The sequence below is a fragment of the Schistocerca nitens genome, chromosome 1 (assembly GCF_023898315.1).
Source record: "Schistocerca nitens isolate TAMUIC-IGC-003100 chromosome 1, iqSchNite1.1, whole genome shotgun sequence".
Taxonomy (NCBI): domain Eukaryota; kingdom Metazoa; phylum Arthropoda; class Insecta; order Orthoptera; family Acrididae; genus Schistocerca; species Schistocerca nitens.
Genome location: NC_064614.1, coordinates 947,902,286 through 947,923,914, shown reverse-complemented (window position 1 = coordinate 947,923,914; position 21,629 = coordinate 947,902,286). Strand labels below are relative to the sequence as shown.

The 21,629-nt window shown below is 39.7% G+C and overlaps 1 protein-coding gene across 5 annotated transcripts in view; it reads right to left on the bottom strand.

The window, feature by feature from the left end:
• Positions 1 to 21,629, bottom strand: part of LOC126237400 (uncharacterized) — a 192,283-nt gene that overhangs the window by 147,230 nt on the left and 23,424 nt on the right. For all 5 annotated transcript variants that reach the window (XM_049947513.1, XM_049947495.1, XM_049947522.1 and 2 more), the window contains one exon: positions 6,937 to 7,074. In XM_049947513.1, the coding sequence (XP_049803470.1) occupies positions 6,937 to 6,993 (57 nt within the window). In that variant the 5' untranslated portion in view covers positions 6,994 to 7,074. The remainder of the gene's footprint in view (positions 1 to 6,936; positions 7,075 to 21,629) is intronic.

Genomic DNA, 21,629 nt, shown 5'->3' with positions numbered 1-21,629 from the left:
TAACATGTATAGATTATCTTAAGAGTGCAAACCTAAACCATAATAGGGCCACTTTAAAGAGGTACGTCAACATGAAGTTTTAAAATAGTCAAAGAAATGAAAAATGCATACAATACAAATATTTTTTAATATGTCAAACAATCTATTGAAAGAAATCATACATTACATTGCAGCACCATTAACATATTCTATAAACCTGTGTCTCATTGAAGGGGTTTTTCCTGATTCTCTCAAACTATCCAAGGTGACTCCAGTCTTTAAGAAGGGTATCAAATCTGATCCTGCAAACTACACACCAATTGCACTAATTCCAGTACTAGGAAAAGTCTTTGAAGGCATAATATATCAGCAGATGTATGAGTACCTAGAACTAAATGATATGTTAAGTGCATCACAGTTTGGTTACAGACAAGGAAGGCCAGCTATACATGCCATAGATCTCTTAGTCAGAGACATTTTAGCAGCATTCGAGGACCATGCTCACACACAGGTAACCTTATGTGATCTGAGCAAAGCCTTTGACTGTGTTGGCCACTCATTTTTGCTCTCTAAACTCGAGTACTATGGAATATGTGATAAAAGTTTAAAACTCATCAAATCATACCTCAATAAAAGGAAACGGGTGGTGAGTTCAGGAAGCCAGCTGTCAAACACACTCGATGTTCAACACGGAGTGCGGCAGGGATCTAAATTGGGACCACTTCTCTTCCTTGTACACATAAATGACTTATCAGGAAATATATATGTAAAGACGTATGTGTATGCAGATGATACAACTTTTCTATCTGTAAACCATGTATTTGATAACCTTGTAAGTGGTATGAAACTGGCAAAAGAAAATGCAACATCATGGTTTAATGCAAATGGTCTACTATTAAAAGAGGAAAAGACCCAGAATATGTGTTTCAGTCTACCAAAGACTACAAAAATAGAAAAACAAAAGGAAAAGTTTTTAGGTATAATACTTGACAACAGTCTAACATGGAACTCTCATGTTGATCACATAGTATTATATTTTTAAAGGAAGTACATCACTTCGATAAATTGGAATGGAATAGTAGATCATGATGGCTTCATGGTTGCCTAACTCTGTGATACAATGAAAAATTTTAAAATACTATCAAAATATGTCACCAGGTTATTTGGTGTTTCATTTACCTGCATACAATGGTAACTGCACATTAAAATTTTGCATTTCCTAGCACTTGACCTTCAGAGGTCAAGGGTATTGTACAGCAAGCAAGGTTATGTGCTTGTGAAATGCAAAATTGTGTTATGCAATTGACTGAAAACTTAATATTGTGTTCATCTAATACTTTCATAAGAGCCAATGGGCACATAAAAAGACAAGGAGACATAAAAACAACTGATAATGTCTCATGTGGTTAGGTGAATCATGTTTGAAAAAAAAAAAAATCAGTTGCAGACATAAGATGATATTTTGCTTATCATCTGGTAACCACAAAAGAAGTAGCAAATGAGGAATAATGGCTCCAAATATTAACAATGTACCATCAGGATGGGACAAGCAGAATCACTAATTCGCTATGACCCAAGTGTTAATATTTGCAGAGAAGATTCACATTCCTGCAGTCAGAAAATGAGTATCCATATTTTGATAATTTTTGAGATCATGCTGAACAACAAAGACTGTACTTTCTCCACATATATTATAAAATATATATGTATGTATGTAATATGTATCTACAGTATATATGTGTGTGTTCCACATCTCTTCCTAAACCACTGGACCAATTTCAACAAAACTTGGTACAAATATCATGTACTGTCTGGAAAGAATTGCTTTCAGAGTAAGAACCATCTACCAAAGGGGTGAGGACAGTGGTGAGAAAGCAGTGTAGAACATGGTGTATGAATACCCATACTTTATTGATCCAGTATTTGAGAATGAGAGCACTTAGTGACTTGCAACAAACCTTTACAAAACTTTTTCTTGCTGAGAACCCCACAAAATGATGAAAGGAAAAAGTTTATCACTTAACAAATTTTCGTTGTTCATGCAGTAAAACTGCCGCATGAAGTGTGATGCTTTAACTTATTACTTCTTACTACTAACTCCATTCACAGCACGTTTCACAGACAGTATCTACTTATGTTGCTCAATGTACCTACAAAAATATATCACTGTATGATTTACACTTCATGAGATATGACGTCAAATATTGAGATGCACGAAAAACTACTGCATCTTGCTTGATGATATAATTTATTACTTCTTTACTACTAACTCTGTTCACAACACATTTTGCAGCCAGTAGCTACATATACCACTACATGACATGTAGTTCAAAAGATACAGTATCATAAACATTGAGCTACTTGAAAATGGAACTGCAGGGTGAAATTAACTAGGGATACAAGTGAAATATGTTAGATATACATGAAATATATTGGACATGTGTATACAGGCAAAGTGGTGGGTGTAAAGCTCATCCTAAATCCCTGAAATTTCATCCACATTTAGTACATATATTAGTTACGATCTGGAATGATACACTGTGCAGAACTAGCAACTTCCTATTGGGGTGAGGGTGATGACAAGCAGAGAGGAAGGTGGGGAGGGGGAGGAGAAGAGCAACAGCAAGAGGTGGAAGGAGCAGATGGATGCATATAGGGGGGAGGAGGAGATCGACAGAGAGCGAGAGAGGGGAGAGGAGGAGATGGACTTATAAAAGATATATACAAACCTGGCAGTACTGGATACGCAGTTGGTATTTTAATAAAAAAAAAAGTATTTTTACTTCTTGGTAACTACTTGCAGTCTATAAGACCATCCTCATACAACATTTACAATGAATCATGTAAGAAAAAATAATCCACTTCAAAACTAGTAGATAGTACGCAACACTGTATTACGTTTTCATGCGCAATAAAGGAAGGTGATGATAATGTATATAGATGGTAGTAGTATCATGTACACATGATATAAAGGGGTATTAACTTGTACTCAGGTGATTCATTCAAATGATGTCCAATGCGATTATGGCCCAACAAAAGAAATTAACAGACTTCAAACATGGAATGGTAGTTGGAGATACATGCATGGGACATTCCATTTTGGAAATCATTAGGGAATTCAATAATCCAAGATCCATTGCGTCAAGAGCATGCCGAGAATACCAAATTTCTTTCAGGCATTACCTCTCACCACGGACAACACAATGGCCTTCACTTAACAACCAAGAACAGCGGCATTTGCATAGAGTTGTCAATGCTAATAGACAAGCAACTGCAGAAATCAAAGTATCTCTTACAACAGTGAAGTGAGATTTGGCAATAATGGGCTATGGCAGCAGACTGACGCAAGCGCCTTTGCTAACAGCATGACATTGCCTGCAGCACTTCTCCTGGGCTCATGATCATATCAGTTGGACCCTAGACAACTGAAGAAGGCTGGTCAGATGAGTCCTGATTTCAATTGGTAAGAGCTGGTGGTAGGGTTTGAGTGTGGTGCACACACCATGAAGTCATGGACCCAAGTGGTCAACAGGGCAGTGTGCAAGCTGATGGTGGCTCCATAAAGGTGTGGGCTGTGTTTACATGGAGTGGACTGTGTCCTATGGTCCAACTGAATTGATCTTTGACATGAAATGCTTACAATCGGCTACTTGGAGACCATTTGCGGCCATTCATGGACTTCACGTTCCCAAACAACAATGGAATTTTTATGGATGACAATGCACCTTGTCACTGGGCCACAATTGGTTTGAAAAATATTCTGGACAGTTTGAGCAAATGATTTGGCCACCCAGATAGCCTGACATGAATTGCACTGAACGTTTATGGGACATAACTGAGAGGTCAGTTTGTGCAATTATGAATGGCTATAGAGGCAGCACAGCTCAATATTTCTGCGAGGGACTTCCAACGACTTTTGACTCCATGCCACATTGACTTGCTGCACTATGCCAGACAAAAGGAGGTCTAACACAACATTAAGAGGTATCCCGTGAGTTTAGTCACCTCAGCATAGGAACTTTTTTCTGTTTATATACATGCTATTTGTGGATTTTGATCATTTTTATTATGAACCACATGAGTAATTGTGGGCAGATCTTCCCTTTTATAGCTCCTAGCCTTTGGTAGCTAGTCAACAGATTGTGAGAGGTACCAGCAGCTCTGTGCACTGGCTCCTCACACCACCTGAGTAATGTGTCATTTTAGATTATAACTTCAAGGTGGATAAGTTATGTAATACCTGACCCATTAGAAATGTTGTACAGGGCAAATAAGTGATGTTTTACAAGCTTTCATGGATGATGGAGAAGGGTAACTGTATCAATTTGAGGTAAGGGATCCTGGTCCAGAACTGACCAGGATCAGGGAAAAAAAAAATTTATCAGGGAAAATCACTCTGATACCCCTGACAGTAGACCTCTTATACTGTGAGCTCTTTGATTTCCTTCCTTATTCTGGGAGGAGGCAGTATATACAAAAACGAGAAAATTTTTATTAATAAACAAAGACTCTAAAATGCATATCTTAGAAACTAAAAAATTAGACTGGCAGGAAGTGCAAAATGGCTAAGCAGGAACTGTAAGAAGACAAATGTAAGTATTTGGAAGCATATATCACATGGTGAAAAATAAGATATCACCTACAGGAAAATTAAACATGCCTTTAGAGAAAAAAAAGTAGCTGCATCAACATCAAGAGCTCAGATGGAAAACCACTCCTAAGCAAAGAAGAGAAAGCTGGAAGAAGTACGCAGAGAATCTATACATGGGAGATGTACTTGAGGGGAATATTATAGTGCTGGAAGAGGATGTAACTGAAGATGAGATAGGAGATATGATCCTCAAAGAAGAATATGATGCAGCACTAAAAGACCTAAGTCAAAACACAAGGCCCCATGAGTAGATCGTATTCTGTCAGAACTACTGATAGCCTTGAGAGAGCCAGCCATGATAAGACTCACCCATCCAGTGAGCAACGTGTATGAGACAGGTGAAATACCATCAGACTTCAAAAAGAACGTTATAATTCTGTTTCCAAAGGAAACAGGTGCAGACAGGTGAGAATATTACCAAACTATCGTTTTAAAAATGAATGCTTGCAAACTGCTAACACAAATTCTTTAAAGAAGGTTGTAAAAACTCATAGAAAATGACCTCAGGGAAGATTAGTTTGGATTCTGGAGAAATGTAAGAACATGCGAGGCAATACTGACCCTACGACTTCTCTTAGAAGCTCAGTTAAGGCAAGACAAATCTACGATTATAGCATTTGTAGACTTAGAGAAAGCTTTTGACAGTGATGACTGGAATACTCCCTTTTAAATTCTGAAGGTAACAGGAGTAAAATGCAGGAAATGAAAGGCTATTTACAACTTTTACAGAAACCAGATGGCAGTTATAAAAGTAAAAGGACATGAAAGGGGAGCAGTGGTTGAGAAACGAGTGAAACAAGTTTGTGGCCTACCCACAATGTTATTCAATCTGTACATTGAGCAAGCAGTAAAGGAAACCAAGAATAAATTTGGAATGGGAATTAAAGTCCACAGTGAAGAAATAAAAAATCTGATGTTTGCCAGTGATGACCTGATTCTGTCAGAGACAGCAAAGGACTTAGAAGAGAAAGTGAATGCAATGGACAATATCTTAAAAGGAGGATATAAGATGAACATCAACAAAAGCAAAACAAAGGTAATGGAATGTAGTAGAATTAAATCCGGCAATGTTGATAGAATTAGGAAACAAAACACTAAAAGTAGTAGGTGAGCTTTGCTGGTTTGGCACTAAACTAATTGCTTATGGCGGAAGTAGAGAAGGTATAAAATGTAGGCTGGCAATGATAATGAAAGTGTTTCTCAAGGAAAATTTTGCTAACATAGAATATAGACTTTATATGTTAGGAAGCCTTTTCTGAAGGTATATGCCTGGAGTGTAGTCCTGTATAGAAGTGAAAGGTGGGTCATAAACAGTTCAGACACGAAAATCATAGAAGCTTTCAATCTCTGGTGCTACAGAAGAATGCAGAAGATTAGGTGGGTACATCATGTAACTAGTGAGGGGGTACTGAATAGTATTGGGGAGAGAAGAAATTTGTGTCACAACCTGACTCCTAGAAGGGATTAGTTGATAGGACACAGTCTGAGACATCAAGGGATCACCAGTTTAGTACTGGAGGGAAGTGTGTGGGGGTGAAGGGGTAAAAATCATAGAGGGAGACCAAGAGATGAATACAGTAAGCATATTCAGAAGGATGTAGGTTGCAGTAGTTATTCGGAGATGAAGAGGCTTGCACAGTGTAGACAAGCATGGAGAGTTGCATCACACCAGTCTTCAGACTCAAAATAACAACAAGAAACAGAGATACAAGCATTTGTTCAGTAAAAGAGAAGAAAAACTGCCCACAGCTATTAAGGTACAAACATTAGAGCTCACGTTTACTGTTTTTTCCCCTTTGTTGTTTTGGTCTATACAGTTTCCTCCCAAAACATGTAAAGCAAAGACTTGCAGCAGAATAGGTACACTGCCAGATGGATAAGAATGATTTTTACTTACAACTTTCGACTTAGTTGGACCAAGATCCCTTACCTCAAACTGATAAATTTACCTTCTCCATCATCCTCAAAAGTTTGTAACATCATCACATAATCAAACTGTATATTGCACAGCCTTCAGTCTGAGGATGGTCTTATAGACAGAAACTGGTTATATAGGATTAACTATTTAAAAAATATATTGTGATATGGACTGCTTTTTAATAAAAAATATCCATATTTTCTTCATACAAAAAGATAATGCTATTCCACATCCATATGTGTAAGTGTTATACAGGTTAGAACTATAAACATTGTAACAAACTAACAAACTATCAAACTACAATTAATCACTAGTGTAAAAATATTATGAGACAGTATGAAGGTGCAGTTTCAAGTCAGAAGTGTCTTTGCACTGTTGTAATACTTGCCTTTTGAAATGTAAATTTTTCATGAAACAGCATGGGAAAAACAGGTTCAACATGCATTGTTTCAGCAAAATCACCAAATAACTTCAATTTAACAGTAACCTCTCCATCGGGGCACAGCCACACACCTGGGCAAGTAGCCTAAAATAAAAAGGACACACTTGGAGGAAAAATGGCTCCTCTTTTTCAAATTTTAAGTACAAAATCTTATCAAAATACCAGTAAGAATTTCTGTATTATTCCTCCATGTAAGGGTGCAATTAGATAAAACATGTCCACGCTGCTTGTAACTAATGTGTAGAGCCTGGATTTTAAGTCTTAAAAACCGAAATATGCAAGCATTTATGACCTAAAACTTACATAAATACGACTTTCAAAAATGAAATATGATTTTGTTCACATTTATTTAAAAAGATCCTTGTTGATTTTTTATGTGCCATGTAATACAAAATTCACTTGTGTAACACTTTGTGAGTGTAGTAATTACTTTTCGCAGTGTCTGAAACTAACTAGCACTTATTTTTAAAATGTCTGTATGTGACCAATAAAAGAAATGCAGTACAGTGGAAACAATAACACCTATCCAAACAATAAAACCATGTTTTTACTGCTTCACACTGCTTGTTTAAAGTATTCTAGATAAGTTAACACATCCTGTCAATCTTCACTCTTTGCAGGGTTGCACTGGACCACAAACTGCATTTTCAAATTTTCCATTTTCAAAGATCTATGATAATCGCTGAGGATAGTTTTGTACCAGGAAAAGCTCCGATCCACATCACAGGAGTATATCTGAAGACTGAGAGGTCACTGTATGATAACTTTGGTTCACTGTCTTTGAATGTTGTGGCATTCCCAGAGAGACTGTCACTAATTTTGCACATTATAGAACATTCAGGATTCTGCTAAAGAATACTTTGCAATCTGTTGTTCACTTTCTCAGCTACATGTCCATGAGCTCGACCCAACTCAAACTGCACGTGTTCCACAATATCTAGGGTTCACACAGTTGAGTAACTGGAGCTTCTAGTAGTGTGATGGTTTTTGATACAATTGAAAAGTTGGTGTTGTTGTACACAGAGTCTTTGAACAAGTTACCTGTAAAGACCTCTTTCACAGTTTTGATAGCACTTGATTCATCACTATCAAGCTCACAAAAGACGGTCTTGATTTTGGTGTAGTTGGTGCAGTAAATTTCTGCAGTAGTAAGCCAAGAAACCCATCATGTAAGAACAACCTGAGGCAGGTGCGGCAGTGAAAGTGCTTGTTTCTTGAATTTCTACACCTGTAGTGGTGCATTCTCATAAATTTTCTTGCCACACAAAATTAATTTGTCCACATCAGGGTAATATGAACGCACCTCTTCTGCAACCCTGTGCGACACATGTACAAGGCAAGTGACAGAGACCAAACTGGAGTAAAGAATCTGAATATCCTTGGATGCTTTAGCCATGTATGAAGTATCATCTGTTACTAGCAGGAAAAGTTTGTCTCTGTTCACAACATCTGGCCACAGTAGATTCATAGAGTTGTCAAACAAAATGACATTTGACGAGTTTCTTACTCTCTCAAGAGATTCACATGTTACATGGAACATTTCTCCAGGTTTATCAACTTTTGGAAGACCCAAAGCAGCATCTACAGTATAACACCCAACCACATTAGTGGTTTCCTTAGTGGACACCAAGATCTTTTGGTATCATTTTCAGCACTTCTATTCACATTAAAGAACTTTTCTGCTCTAACTTGAACTTCACATAATTTACAAAATATTTCCTCAGCAGTGCTGGAGTATTTCTCTTAAAAATCACGAGCAAAACATTGCAACTTCATGCTGTTGGAGCACTTTACTTCTAGCATGTTGAACCAGATTGAGTTTGTATTCAGACTAAATAGTGTGACCATGTGTGTGATTTTTATTATATCAGAAGTCTTCTTTGTTGGTTTCAAGGGCGTTTTGTCAATCCTGCACAACGATGTCAGCAAACCAATTAGTGCATTATACTGCTTGTCCACTACAGTTCCGATACATAAGGCTTTGTAGTAATTGTTGTGTTTATTTGTGAAAATATCACCTGAAACATTGTCATTTGGGCTACATTTTCACATTTTTATTCCTGTGTCTTTAAAGATATGACAAATATATGTCTGGATGGTGTAGTGGATAGTGCACCTGCCTAGCGAGCTGAAGACCTGGGTTTTAATACCAACCTTGGTACAAATTTTCATTCCTCACTTCAGTCTGCATATACAAACAGATGCACTTTTGACAAAAGTGGAGAAAATATGATCTATTATGTGGAAAAAGCTGACTGAAATATGACCCATTGCTATAAAGGTGTAAATATGACTTCATATGCACAATAAAAATACATTTTTCTACCCTGAAATATCTGGATTCACCTGTAAATTGTAAAATTCCCTTTGAAGTTCAGGAAATAAATATGACTCATCATTAAAATGTTGGTCCTTCTTAAATGCCTAAAAGTCAGCCACAACCACAGAGCCCATGGAACAAACTAAAAGCAGCAGTCTCTGTATATTACAGAGGGTTTAATTTTGTTCCACATGCTTCTGTGAAGAAGTAAATTATATCTGTGAACATTACTGTGTTGACTAGTGTATACTAACTTACTCTAAATTCTTGCATAAATTTTAGTGCATTTGCATTGTGTGAGCCGACTAACACCCGAAGAATGGGAAACATACACAGTGCACCACCTCACCCGTTGGCGACGGTTATTAGGAGCAATGCAGAATCGTGATCCATCGCTGAACACAATGTGTCGCCATCCATCAGTACGCCGTGCTTGCCGGACATGATATCACTGAAAACGTAGCCGATTGTGCTGTAACGTAAACAGCAGTCTACACATGGAAAGCTAAGCTTATAGTCCGGCTGTTTTGGTCTCCGAGTAATAGTGCGAGATGACAGAACGTTACAGGGAGTCCATTACTTGCTGTTGGATGGTAGGGCCAGATAGGAAGCAGTTATACTTTGGACTATAGTAAAAACCAGAAGTAGCACATAAGCAGAAATTAGATTGTACCCAGTGACTCCATCGGTTAGTGCTATATTACTTGTGGTATCTATGAAAATTGATTAAAGATGTATAGGGATACCCCCAATGTGTACAGATGCAGAACTGGTTGGTTGATTCAAGGGAGGAGACCAAAAAGCGAGGTCATTTTTCCCATTGTTCACATCGGATTAGGTAAGGATGGGCAAGGAAGTTGGCCGTGCCCTTTCACAGGAACCATTCCAGCATTTACCTGAAGTGATTAAGGGAAATCACAGTAAACCGAATCAGGATGGCTGGACGCAGGTTTGAACCATTATCCTCCCGAATGCAAATCCAGTGTGCTAACCACTGTGCCACCTTACTCGGTAAGATGCAGGCAGAGTCGGCCAGACACTATGTTGACCATGGTCAATGGGCTACAGACTGATGCTCTGGGCTGTGGTGACACTGAGGCTCTGAAACAAATGCTTTGACGCCTTGAGCCTATAATGTCAACTGGGATGCCTGACATTACAGAGCATGTTCTGACTGGTCAACACTTAATTTACAGTGAATAGTGAGCAATGGTGGAATCTCTGTGTGGAAGATGAAAGTGAGTATTGGCTGCTTAGCTGTCCCACTATGCCTTACAAACAGGTTTGAGGTATTGCCCACTGTGAAAGTACATCTGAAAGAGCATGGATCACCTTGTCTGTTGTGTCTGGGATGAATCTTCCTGAGAGGTCTCAACATGTGCAGAAGATGGGATTGTTTGCCACTGGGAGCTCCAATGTTTGGCAGGTGATGAAGCATCTTACACAAACACCAATCCAAATATTGACAAAGCTCTGCCAACAGTAACTGAGTGCAATGGGTGCACCTGGCTGCAAATCATGGCCCCTGTCGGCACAAATGATGTCTGCTGTGGATTCAGAACCTATTCTTAGTTTCTAGAGGCAGCTGGCTGCTTTGATTAAGACAGATAGCCTTGTTCATTATGTGGAAGCAAAGCTGGTGCATCATTTCCAGAACTAATCATAGTCTTATAATATGGTGCTGAGTATAAGGCTTAAATTATAAGTTTTGATGATTCTGTGATGATTTTGGCTGCAGATTTCTAATCCTCCACTTTGTGTGTAGAATTGTAGGAACTTTCTTGACCACTTAATGCTGTGTGTAGCGAATTTTCATCATACCAAAATGATACTAATAAATGAAACCTTAACTAATTTGAGGGAAGTGATTGTAGGTGCAGATTTCTCAAAAAACTACCAACACCTCTAGAGCAACTTGCTGTTCGCACCTTTGTTCAGGACATGTGCACATAATAAGTTATCATCATTGTTTTGGTCCGCAGCTCGTGGTCTAGTGGCTAGCATTGCTGCCTCTGGATCATGGGTTCCCGGGTTCGACGCCTAGCCAGGTTGAGGATTTTCTCTGTCTGGGGACAGGGTGTTTGTGTTATCCTAATCATTTTATCACCAAAATCATCATTCATGACAGTGGCTAGAATGGATTGTGTAAAAATTGGACAACGTAAAAATTGGGAGTTTGTACAGGCACTGATAACCGCTCAGAAGAATTGCAGCTAGATATAAATGTAAGTACAATTCTGAAAATTACTTGTAGTATCTGCGATGCAACGTAAACTGCATTTGATGTAATAAATAGTTGCATGGGGAAGTGAACTTGAAAATACTGTTTGCGTAAAATAAGCATCATTAGGCATTTGTGTACCTTTGTGAAGACATGCAAGAGTTTAAGTAAAGTGAAATGAAAGCAAATCTTTCCACTGATTTGTAGCACTGGAATATTTCAGTGAGCAAGTTTCCAATAATTCAAATGAACATTAGACCTCAACACTGTTTTGACTGATTACATTTCATTTTTATTGAAACGTAGAAATTCTCATAAACTGCTACTATTCTATAGCTTTTATTCTATTATCAATGGATTCCTGAGGTTTTGTGTCCCAAGAAAAGCAAATGGACACTTCAACATTTCAAAGTTCATGTACTGCCTGCAGAAAGGGACTATGTGAGTCAAAATTCCCATAATACACCAAAAGATCAACTAGAATTCAAATCCGAAATAGTAGAGACACTCTACAAGTAGGAAATTGGCAGGACAAAAGAAAGAGGTGTAGGCCTTTAGCCAATATAGAGACAGAAGTACTATGGAAGAAGCAAAGAGGTCCAACAAAATAGGCTCCAGATTAAGTCTACCTGAGCTGGTGCAGTAGATTACAGACACAAGGAAGATGTAAAAGACCAAATTGTAAAGGACATACAGTATTTGTGTAGTACATGTAACTTTTATCTGTGTCTAAATAAGAGAAAAAACTGTTTCTGAGAATATCATGAATAAAGCTATATTATATTATAGATAATTATTTAAAATGTTTGCCACCATGTACCTTACATTTTTGTTGTTGTTGTCTTCAGTCCAGAGACTGGTTTGATGCAACTCTCCATGTACTTTATCCTGTGCAAGCCTCTTCATCTCCAAGTAACTACTGCAACATACATCCTTCTGGATCTGCTTAGTGTATTCATCTCTTGGTCTCCCTCTATGATTTTTACCCTCCACACTTCCCTCCAGTGCTAAATTGGTGATCCCTTGATGACTCAGAACATGTCCTACCAACCAATCCCTTCTTCTGGTAAAGTTGTGCCACAAACTTCTCTTCTCCCCAATCCTATTCAATACTTCCTCATTAGTTATGTGATCTACCCATCTAATCTTCAGCATTCTTCTGTAGCACTACATTTCAAAAGCTTCTATTCTCTTCTTGTCCAAACTATTTATCGTCCATGTTTCACTTCCATACATGGCTACACTCCATATAAATACTTTCAGGAATGACTTCCTGACACTTAAGTCTGTACTCGATGTTAACAAATTTCTCTTCTTCAGAAATGCTTTCCTTGCCATTGCCAGTCTACATTTTATTTCCTCTCTACTTCGACCATCATCAGTTATTTTGCTCCCCAAATAGCAAAACTCCTTTATTACTTTAAGTGTCTCATTTCCTAATCTTATTCCCTCAGCATCACCCGACTTAATTTGACTACATTCCATTATCCTCGTTCTGCTTTTGTTGATGTTCATCTTATATCCTCCTTTCAAGAAACTGTCCATTCCGTTCAGCTGCTCTTCCAAGTCCTTTGCTGTCTCTGACAGAATTACAATGTCATTGGCGAACCTCAAAGTTTTTATTTCTTCTCCATGGATTTTAATGCCTAATCCGAACTTTTCTTTTGTTTCCTTTACCGCTTGCTCAATATACAGATTGAATAGCATCGGAGAGAGGCTACAACCCTGTCTCACTCCCTTCCCAACCACTGCTTCCCTTTCATGTCCCTCGACTCTTATAACTGCCATCTGCTTTCTGTACAAATTGTAAATAGCCTTTCGCTCCCTGTATTTTAGCCCTGCCACCTTCAGAATTTGAAAGAGAGTATTCCAGTCAACATTGTCAAAAGCTTTCTCTAAGTCTACAAATGCTAGAAATGTAGGCTTGCCTCTCCTTAATCTTTCTTCTAAGATAAGTCGTAGGGTCAGTATTGTCTCAGGTGTTCCAACATTTCTACGGAATCCAAACTGATCTTCCCAGAGTTCGGCTTCTACCAGTTTTTCCATTCATCTGTAAAGAATTCGCGTTAGTATTTTGCAGCTGTGACTTATTAAACTGATAGTTCAGTAATTTTCACATCTGTCAACACCTGCTTTCTTCGGGATTGGAATTATTATATTCTTCTTGAAGTCTGAGGTTATTTCACCTATTTCATACATCTTGCTCACTAGATGGTAGAGTTTTGTCAGGACTGGCTCTCCCAAGGCCGTCAGTAGTTCTAATGGTATGTTGTCTACCCCCGGGGCCTTGTTTCGACTCAGGTCTTTCAGTGCTCTGTCAAATTCTTCATGCAGTATCGTATCTCCCATTTCATCTTCATCTACATCCTCTTCCATTTCTATAATATCGCCCTCAAGTACATCGTCCTTGTATAGACCCTCTATATACTCCTTCCACCTTTCTGCTTTCCCTTCTTTGTTTAGAACTGGGTTTCCATCTGAGCTCTTGATGTTTATACAAGTGGTTCTCTTATCTCCAAAGGTCTCTTTAATTTTCCTGTAGGCAGTATCTATCTTACCCCTAGTGAGATAAGCCTCTACATCCTTACATTTGTCCTCTAGCCATCCCTGCTTAGCCATTTTGCACTTCCTGTCGATCTCATTTTTGAGACGTTTGTATTCCTTTTTGGCTGCTTCATTTACTGCATTTTCATATTCCCACTATATCTAACTTTAACCTATCCATTTCCCTTTTCAAATTTTCTAACCTACCTGCCCGATTAAGGGATCTGACATTACACACTCCGATCCGTAGAACAGCAGTTTTCTTTCTCCTGATAACGACATCCTCTTGAGTAGTCCCCGCCCGGAGGTCCGAATGGGGGACTATTTTACCTCCGGAATATTTTACCCAAGAGGACGCCATCATCATTTAATCATACAGTAAAGCTGCATGCCCTCGGGAAAAATTACGGCCATATTTCCCCTTGCTTTCAGCCGTTTGCAGTACCAGCACAGCCAGGCCGTTTTGATTATTGTTACAAGGCCAGATCAGTCAATCATCCAGGCTGTTGCCCTTGCAACTACTGAAAAGGCTGCTGCCCCTCTTCAGGAACCACATGTTTGTCTGGCCTCTCAACAAACACCCCTCCATTGTGGTTGCACCTACGGTACGGCTATCTGTATCGCTGAGGCACGCAAGCCTCCCCACCAACGGCAAGGTCCACGGTTCATCTACCCGTCTAATAATCAGCATTCTTCTGTAGCACCACATTTCGAAAACTTATATTGTCTTTTTGTCTAAACTGTTTATTGTCCATGTTTCACTTTCACTCCATAAAAATACCTTCAGAAAGAACTTACTGACACTTAAATCTATACTCAATATTAATAAAATTTCACTTCTACAAAAACGTTTTCCTTGCCATAGCCAGTCTACATTTTATATCCTCTCTAATTTGACCGTCATCAGTTACAATGGTTGCCCAGAAAGTAGTGCACCGCATTTTTTTCTTCAACGATTCTTTATTGAAGATAATGAGAATTACACATACAAAAGAATGGTATTTTATCTACACACCCTATTTTGCCACATAATATCCATCCCATTCTGTGGCCTTCGTCCAATGCGAAACAAGGGTGTGCATGCTCTGTTGGTACTAGTACTTTAGCTGGTCATGGAGCCAGTGCTTCACTGTGTGAATCACCTTCTCATCATCTTCAAAATGTCTTCCATCAACGGCATACTTTAATGGCCTGAAAAAGTGGAAGTCCGAGGGGGTTAGATCAGGACTGTAGGGTGGATGGGGTAACACTGTCCAACCCTGGGCTGTGATGTGTTCAGCAGTCCTCAGACCTGTGTAGGGCCAAGCGTTATCATGTTGCAGCAAAACATCTCCTGGCTTGCTGTGGCACTTGAGTCACCGGAAGCGCAGCTTAAGTTTTGTTAATGTGTTGACATATGCTTCTGAATCAATGGTACCACCACTTGGCATCACATCAATGGGAATTTACACCTTAACAGTCCCAGAACATGGCGATCATGACCTTACCAGTGAATTTTTTCTTCTGTGGCGATTGGGAATGGCACCATTCCATCGACAGTCATTTTGTTTCGGGCTCAAAATGGTGAACCCAGGTTTCATCACCACAATCCGAGACAACAAGGCCTCCCCCTCAGCTTCAGAACAATGCAACAAGTCAAGACAAATGTTTTTTCTGTGCGATTTGTGATCCACCATTAGACACTGTGCGGGACCCATCTTGCACACTCTTTTGAACAGCCAAGAGTGCGGACAGTTGCATCCACACTTCCTTTGATGGTTGACAGATGCAGCACCAGCTACCAAGTCATAATGTGTCTGTCATCATGAATGACAAAATAAGCTCACTGCAACATGTCACGTGTGACAGCCTGGATGGTCTCCCCAACCGCTGCAAATTGTGGAGCACTGCCGAACTGGCTTCTAATGGCCTCACCCTCCATGCCCAGCAACTGACTGTACTTCTGTTGACAGCAGAAGCTCCATAGACTTTGCACAAGTGTTTGTGAATATTACCCAGACTTTCTTTCTCTGCACTGTGAAATTCAATTACAGCACATTGCTTGTAACGTACATCACCTACAGACGCCATTTTGAAACTGTCCTCCAGCTATGCTCTGTTGGAAGTGGCAGAAACTTGGTGTGCTCACTCATAAGACTTCAAATAATAATATGTAACATTTCGCATTCATAGCATTGTTTTTGGCTGAGTAAAAAAAAATATGATGCATTACTTTCAGGGCAACCCTCGTATTTTGTTTCCCAAATAGCAAACTCAACTACTACTTTAAGTGCCTCATTTCCTAGTCTAATTCCTTCAGCCTCAATCGATTTCATTCAACTCTCTTCCAGGCACTTAGCTGTCTCAGACAGAATTACAATGTTGTCGGCAAACCTCAAAGTTTTTTGTCTCTTCTCCATGGATTTTTAATCCTACTCCAAATTTCTCTTTTGTTTTCTGTACTGCTTGCACAATATACAGACTGAATAACATCAGGGATAGGCTACAACCCTATCTCACTCACTTCTCAATCACTGCATCCCTTTCGTGCCCCTCGACTCTCATCACTGTCATCTGATTTCTGTACAAATTGTAAATAGCCTCTTGCTCCCTGTATTTTACCCCTGCCACATTCAGAATCTGAAAGAGAGTATTCCAGTCAACATTGTCAAAAGGTTTCTCTGTCTACAAATGCTAGAAATGTAGGTTTGTCTTTCCTTAACCTATCGACTAAGCTAAGCTTTAGGGTCAGTAATGCCTTGTGTGTTCCAAAATTTCTACAGAATCCAAACTGATCTTCCCTGAGGTCGGCTTCTACCAGTTTTTCCATTCGTCTGTAAGGAATTAGTGTTAGTATTTTGCAATAGTGACTTATTAAACCGATAGGTAATTTTCACACCTGTCAACATACGCTTTCTTTGGGATTGGAATTATTATATTCTTCTTGAAAACTGAGGGTATTTTGCCTGTATCAAACATCTTGCTCACCAGATGGAAGAGTTTTGTCATGGCTGGCTCTCCCAAAGCTATCAGTAGTTCTAACGGAATATTGTCTACTTCTGAGGGCTTGTTTCGACTTAGGTCTTTCAGTGTTCTGCCAAATTCTTCACACAATACCATACCTCCCATTCCTCATAATCTACATCCTCTTCCATTTCCGTATCATTGCCCTTAAGTACATTGCTCTCAAGTACAGTGCCCTTGTATAGACCCTGTACGAGGTGCATTCAAGTTCTAAGGCCTCCGATTTTTTTCTCCGGACTGGAAAGAGATAGAAACATGCGCATTGTTTTAAAATGAGGCCGTGTTCATTGTCAATACGTCCCATAGATGGTAGCACCGTACGGCAGATGGAATTTTACCGCCAGCGGCGAGAATGAGAACTGTTTTAAATACTTAAAATGGCTACGTTTTCCTTACTTGAACAGCGTGCAATCATTCGTTTTCTGAATTTGCGTGGTGTGAAACCAATTGAAATTCATCAACAGTTGAAGGAGACATGTGGTGATGGAGTTATGGATGTGTCGAAAGTGCGTTCGTGGGTGCGACAGTTTAATGAAGGCAGAACATCTTGTGACAACAAACCGAAACAACCTCGGGCTCGCACAAGCCGGTCTGACGACATGATCGAGAAAGTGGAGAGAATTGTTTTGGGGTATCGCCAAATGACTGTTGAACAGATCGCCTCCAGAGTTGGCATTTCTGTGGGTTCTGTGCACACAATCCTACATGACGACCTGAAAATGCGAAAAGTGTCATCCAGGTGGGTGCCACGAATGCTGACGGACAACCACATGGCTGCCCGTGTGGCATGTTGCCAAGCACTGTTGACGCGCAACGACAGCATGAATGGGACTTTCTTTTCATCGGTTGTGACAATGGATGAGACGTGGATGCATTTTTCAATCCAGAAACAAAGCACCAGTCAGCTCAATGGAAGCACACAGATTCACCGCCACCAAAAAAATTTCGGGTAACCGCCAGTGCTGAAAAAATGATGGTGTCCATGTTCTGGGACAGCGAGGGCGTAATCCTTACCCATTGCGTTCCAAAGGGCACTACGGTAACAGGTGTATCCTACGAAAATGTTTTGAAGAACAAATTCCTTCCTGCACTGCAACAAAAACGTCCGGGAAGGGCTGTGCGTGTGCTGTTTCACCAAGACAACGCACCCGCACATCGAGCTAACGTTACGCAACAGTTTCTTCGCGATAACAACTTTGAAGTGATTCCTCACGCTCCCTACTCACCTGACCTGGCTCCTAGTGACTTTTAGCTTTTTCCAACAATGAAAGACACTCTCTGTGGCCGCACATTCACCAGCCGTGCTGCTATTGCCTCAGCGATTTTCCAGTGGTCAAAACTGACTCCTAAAGAAACCTTCGCCGCTGCCATGGAATCATGGCGACAGCGTTATGAAAAATGTGTACGTCTGCAGGGCGATTACGTCGAGAAGTAACGCCAGTTTCATCGATTTCGGGTCAGTAGTTAATCAGAAAAAAAATCGGAGGCCTTAGAACTTGAATGCGCCTCGTATATATTCCTTCCACCTTTCTGCTTTCCCTTCTTTGCTTAGGACTGGTTTTCCATCTGAGCTCTTGATATTCATACAGGTGGTTCTCATTTCACCAAAGGCCTCTTTTATTTTCCTGTAGGCAGTATCTATCTTACTCCTCATGATATATTCCTCCACATCATTACATATGTCCTCTAGCCATCCCTGCTTAGCCATTTTGCACTTACTTTCAATCTCATTTCTGAGACATTTGTTTCCTTTTGGTCTGTTTCATTTCCAACATTTTTAAATTTTCTCCTTTCATCAGTTAAATTCAATATCTCTTCTGTTACCCAAGGATTTCTACTAGCCATTGTCTTTTCACTACTTGATCCTCTGCTGCCTTCAGTATTTCATCTCTCAAAGCTACCCATTCTTCTCCTACTGTATTTCTTTCCCCTGTTATTTTCAATCATTCCCAAATGCTCTCTCTGAAACTCTACAACCTCTGGTTCTTTCAGTTTATTCAGATCCCATCTCCTTATATTCTTACCTTTTTGCAGTTTCTTCAGTTTTAATCTACAGTTCATAACCAATAACATCTGCCCCTGAAATGACTTACAATTTAAAACCTGGTTCCTAAATCTCTGTCTTACCATTATATAATCTGTCTGAAACCTTCCAGTGTCTCCAGGCCTCTTCTACATATACAAACTTCTTTTGTGATTCTTAAGCCAACTGTTAGCTCTGATTAAGTTACGCTCTGTGCAAAATTCTACTAGGCAGCTTCCTCTTTCATTCCTTCCCCCCTTCCATATTCACTTACTACTTTTCCTTCTCTTCCTTTTCCTACTATCGAATTCCAGTCCAACATGACTATTAAATTTTTGTCTCCCTTAACTATCAGAATAACTTTTTTAACTGCATCATACATTTCTTCAATCTCTTCATTATATGCAGAGCTAATTCATGTATAAACTTGTACTACAGTGGTAAGCGTGGGCATCATGTCTATCTTGGCTAAAATAATGTGTTCACTATGCTGTTTGTAGTATCTTATCTGTGTTCCTGTGTCATTATTAAGCCTATTCCTGCAAACCTATTCCTGCAGTACTCATATTTGATTTTTTATTTATAAGCCTGCGTTCATCCGACCGGAAGTCTTGTTCCTCGTGCCACTGAACTTCACAAATTCCCACCACATCTAACTTTAACCTATCCCCTCCCCTAAATTTTCTAACCTACCTGCATGATTAAGGGATCTGACATTCCATGCTCCTATCCATAGAATGCCAGTTTCGTTTCTCCTGATAATGACATCCTCCTGAGTAGTTCCCACCTGGAGATCCGAATGGGGGACTATTTTACCTCACAAATATTTTACTCAAGAGGTCGCCATCATTATTTAACCATACAGTAATGCTGCATGCCCTCAGGAAAAATTACAGCTGTAGTTTCTCCTTGCTTTCAGTCATTCGCAGTATCACCACAACAAGGCTATCATGGTTAATGTTACAAGAGCAGATCAGTCGAACATTCAGACTGCTGCCCCTGCAGCTGCTGAAAAGACTGCTGCCCCTGCAGCTGCTGCCCCTCTTCAGGGACCACCCATTTGTCCAGTCTCTCAACAGATACCCCTCCATTGTCACTGCACCTATAGTATGGCTCTCTGTATCACTGAGGCATGCAAGCCTCCCCACCAACGGCAAGGTCCATGGTTCATGGCAGGAGGGGAGGGGGGAGGGGAGGTTGATCAGAATGTTTAAAAAAACTCTTTTACTACCTGGAGTGTTGTAAGTGTTCAATTTTGCAAATGCCTGTTGCTGCAAATATTTATTATCCTCAATTATACTTGACTGGTAGGACATATGTTAGATTTGACCTGATGTACTATACAACACTTCGTTACTGGTGTTGTTGTTGTTGTTGTCTTCAGTCTTGAGACTGGTTTGATGCAGCTCTCCATGCTACTCTAACCTGTGCTAGTTTCATCATCTCCCAGTACCTACTGCAGCCTATGTCCTTCTGAATCTGCTTAGTGTACTCATCTCTTGGTCTCCCTCTACGATTTTTACCCTCCACGCCGCCCTCCAGTACTAAATTGGTGATCCCTTGATGCCTCAGAACATGTCCTACCAACCGATCCCTTCTTCTAGTCAAGTTGTGCCAGAAACTCATCTTCTCTCCAATTCTATTCAATACCTCCTCATTAGTTATGTGATCTACCCATCTAATCTTCAGCATTATTCTGTAGCACCACATTTTGAAAGCTTCTATTCTCTTTTTGTCTAAACTATTTATCATCCACGTTTCACTTCCATACATGGCTACACTCCATACAAATACTTTCAGAAACGACTTCCTAACACTTAAATCAATACTCGATGTTAACAAATTTCTCTTCTTCAGAAACGCTTTCCTTGCCATTGCCAGTCTACATTTTATATCCTCTCTACTTCGACCATCCTCAGTTATTTTGTTCCCCAAATAGTTAAACTCATTTACTGCTTTAAGACTCTCATTTCCTAATCTAATTTCCACAGAATCACCAGATTTAATTTGACTACATTCCATTATCCTCGTTCTGCTTTTGTTGATGTTCATCTTATATCTTCCTTTCAAGAAACTGTCCATTCCGTTCAGCTGCTCTTCCAAGTCCTTTGCTGTCTCTGACAGAATTACAATGTCATTGGCGAACCTCAAAGTTTTTATTTCTTCTCCATGGATTTTAATGCCTACTCCGAACTTTTCTTTTGTTTCCTTTACCGCTTGCTCAATATACAGATTGAATAGAATCGGGGAGAGGCTACAACCGTGTCTCACTCCCTTCCCAACCACTGCTTCCCTTTCATGTCCCTCGACTCTTATAACTGCCATCAGCTTTCTGTACAAATTGTAAATAGCCTTTCGCTCCCTGTATTTTAGCCCTGCCACCTTCAGAATTTGAAAGAGAGTATTCCAGTCAACATTGTCAAAAGCTTTCTCTAAGTCTACAAATGCTAGAAACGTAGGCTTGCCTCTCCTTAATCTTTCTTCTAAGATAAGTCGTAGGGTCAGTATTGCCTCACGTGTTCCAACAT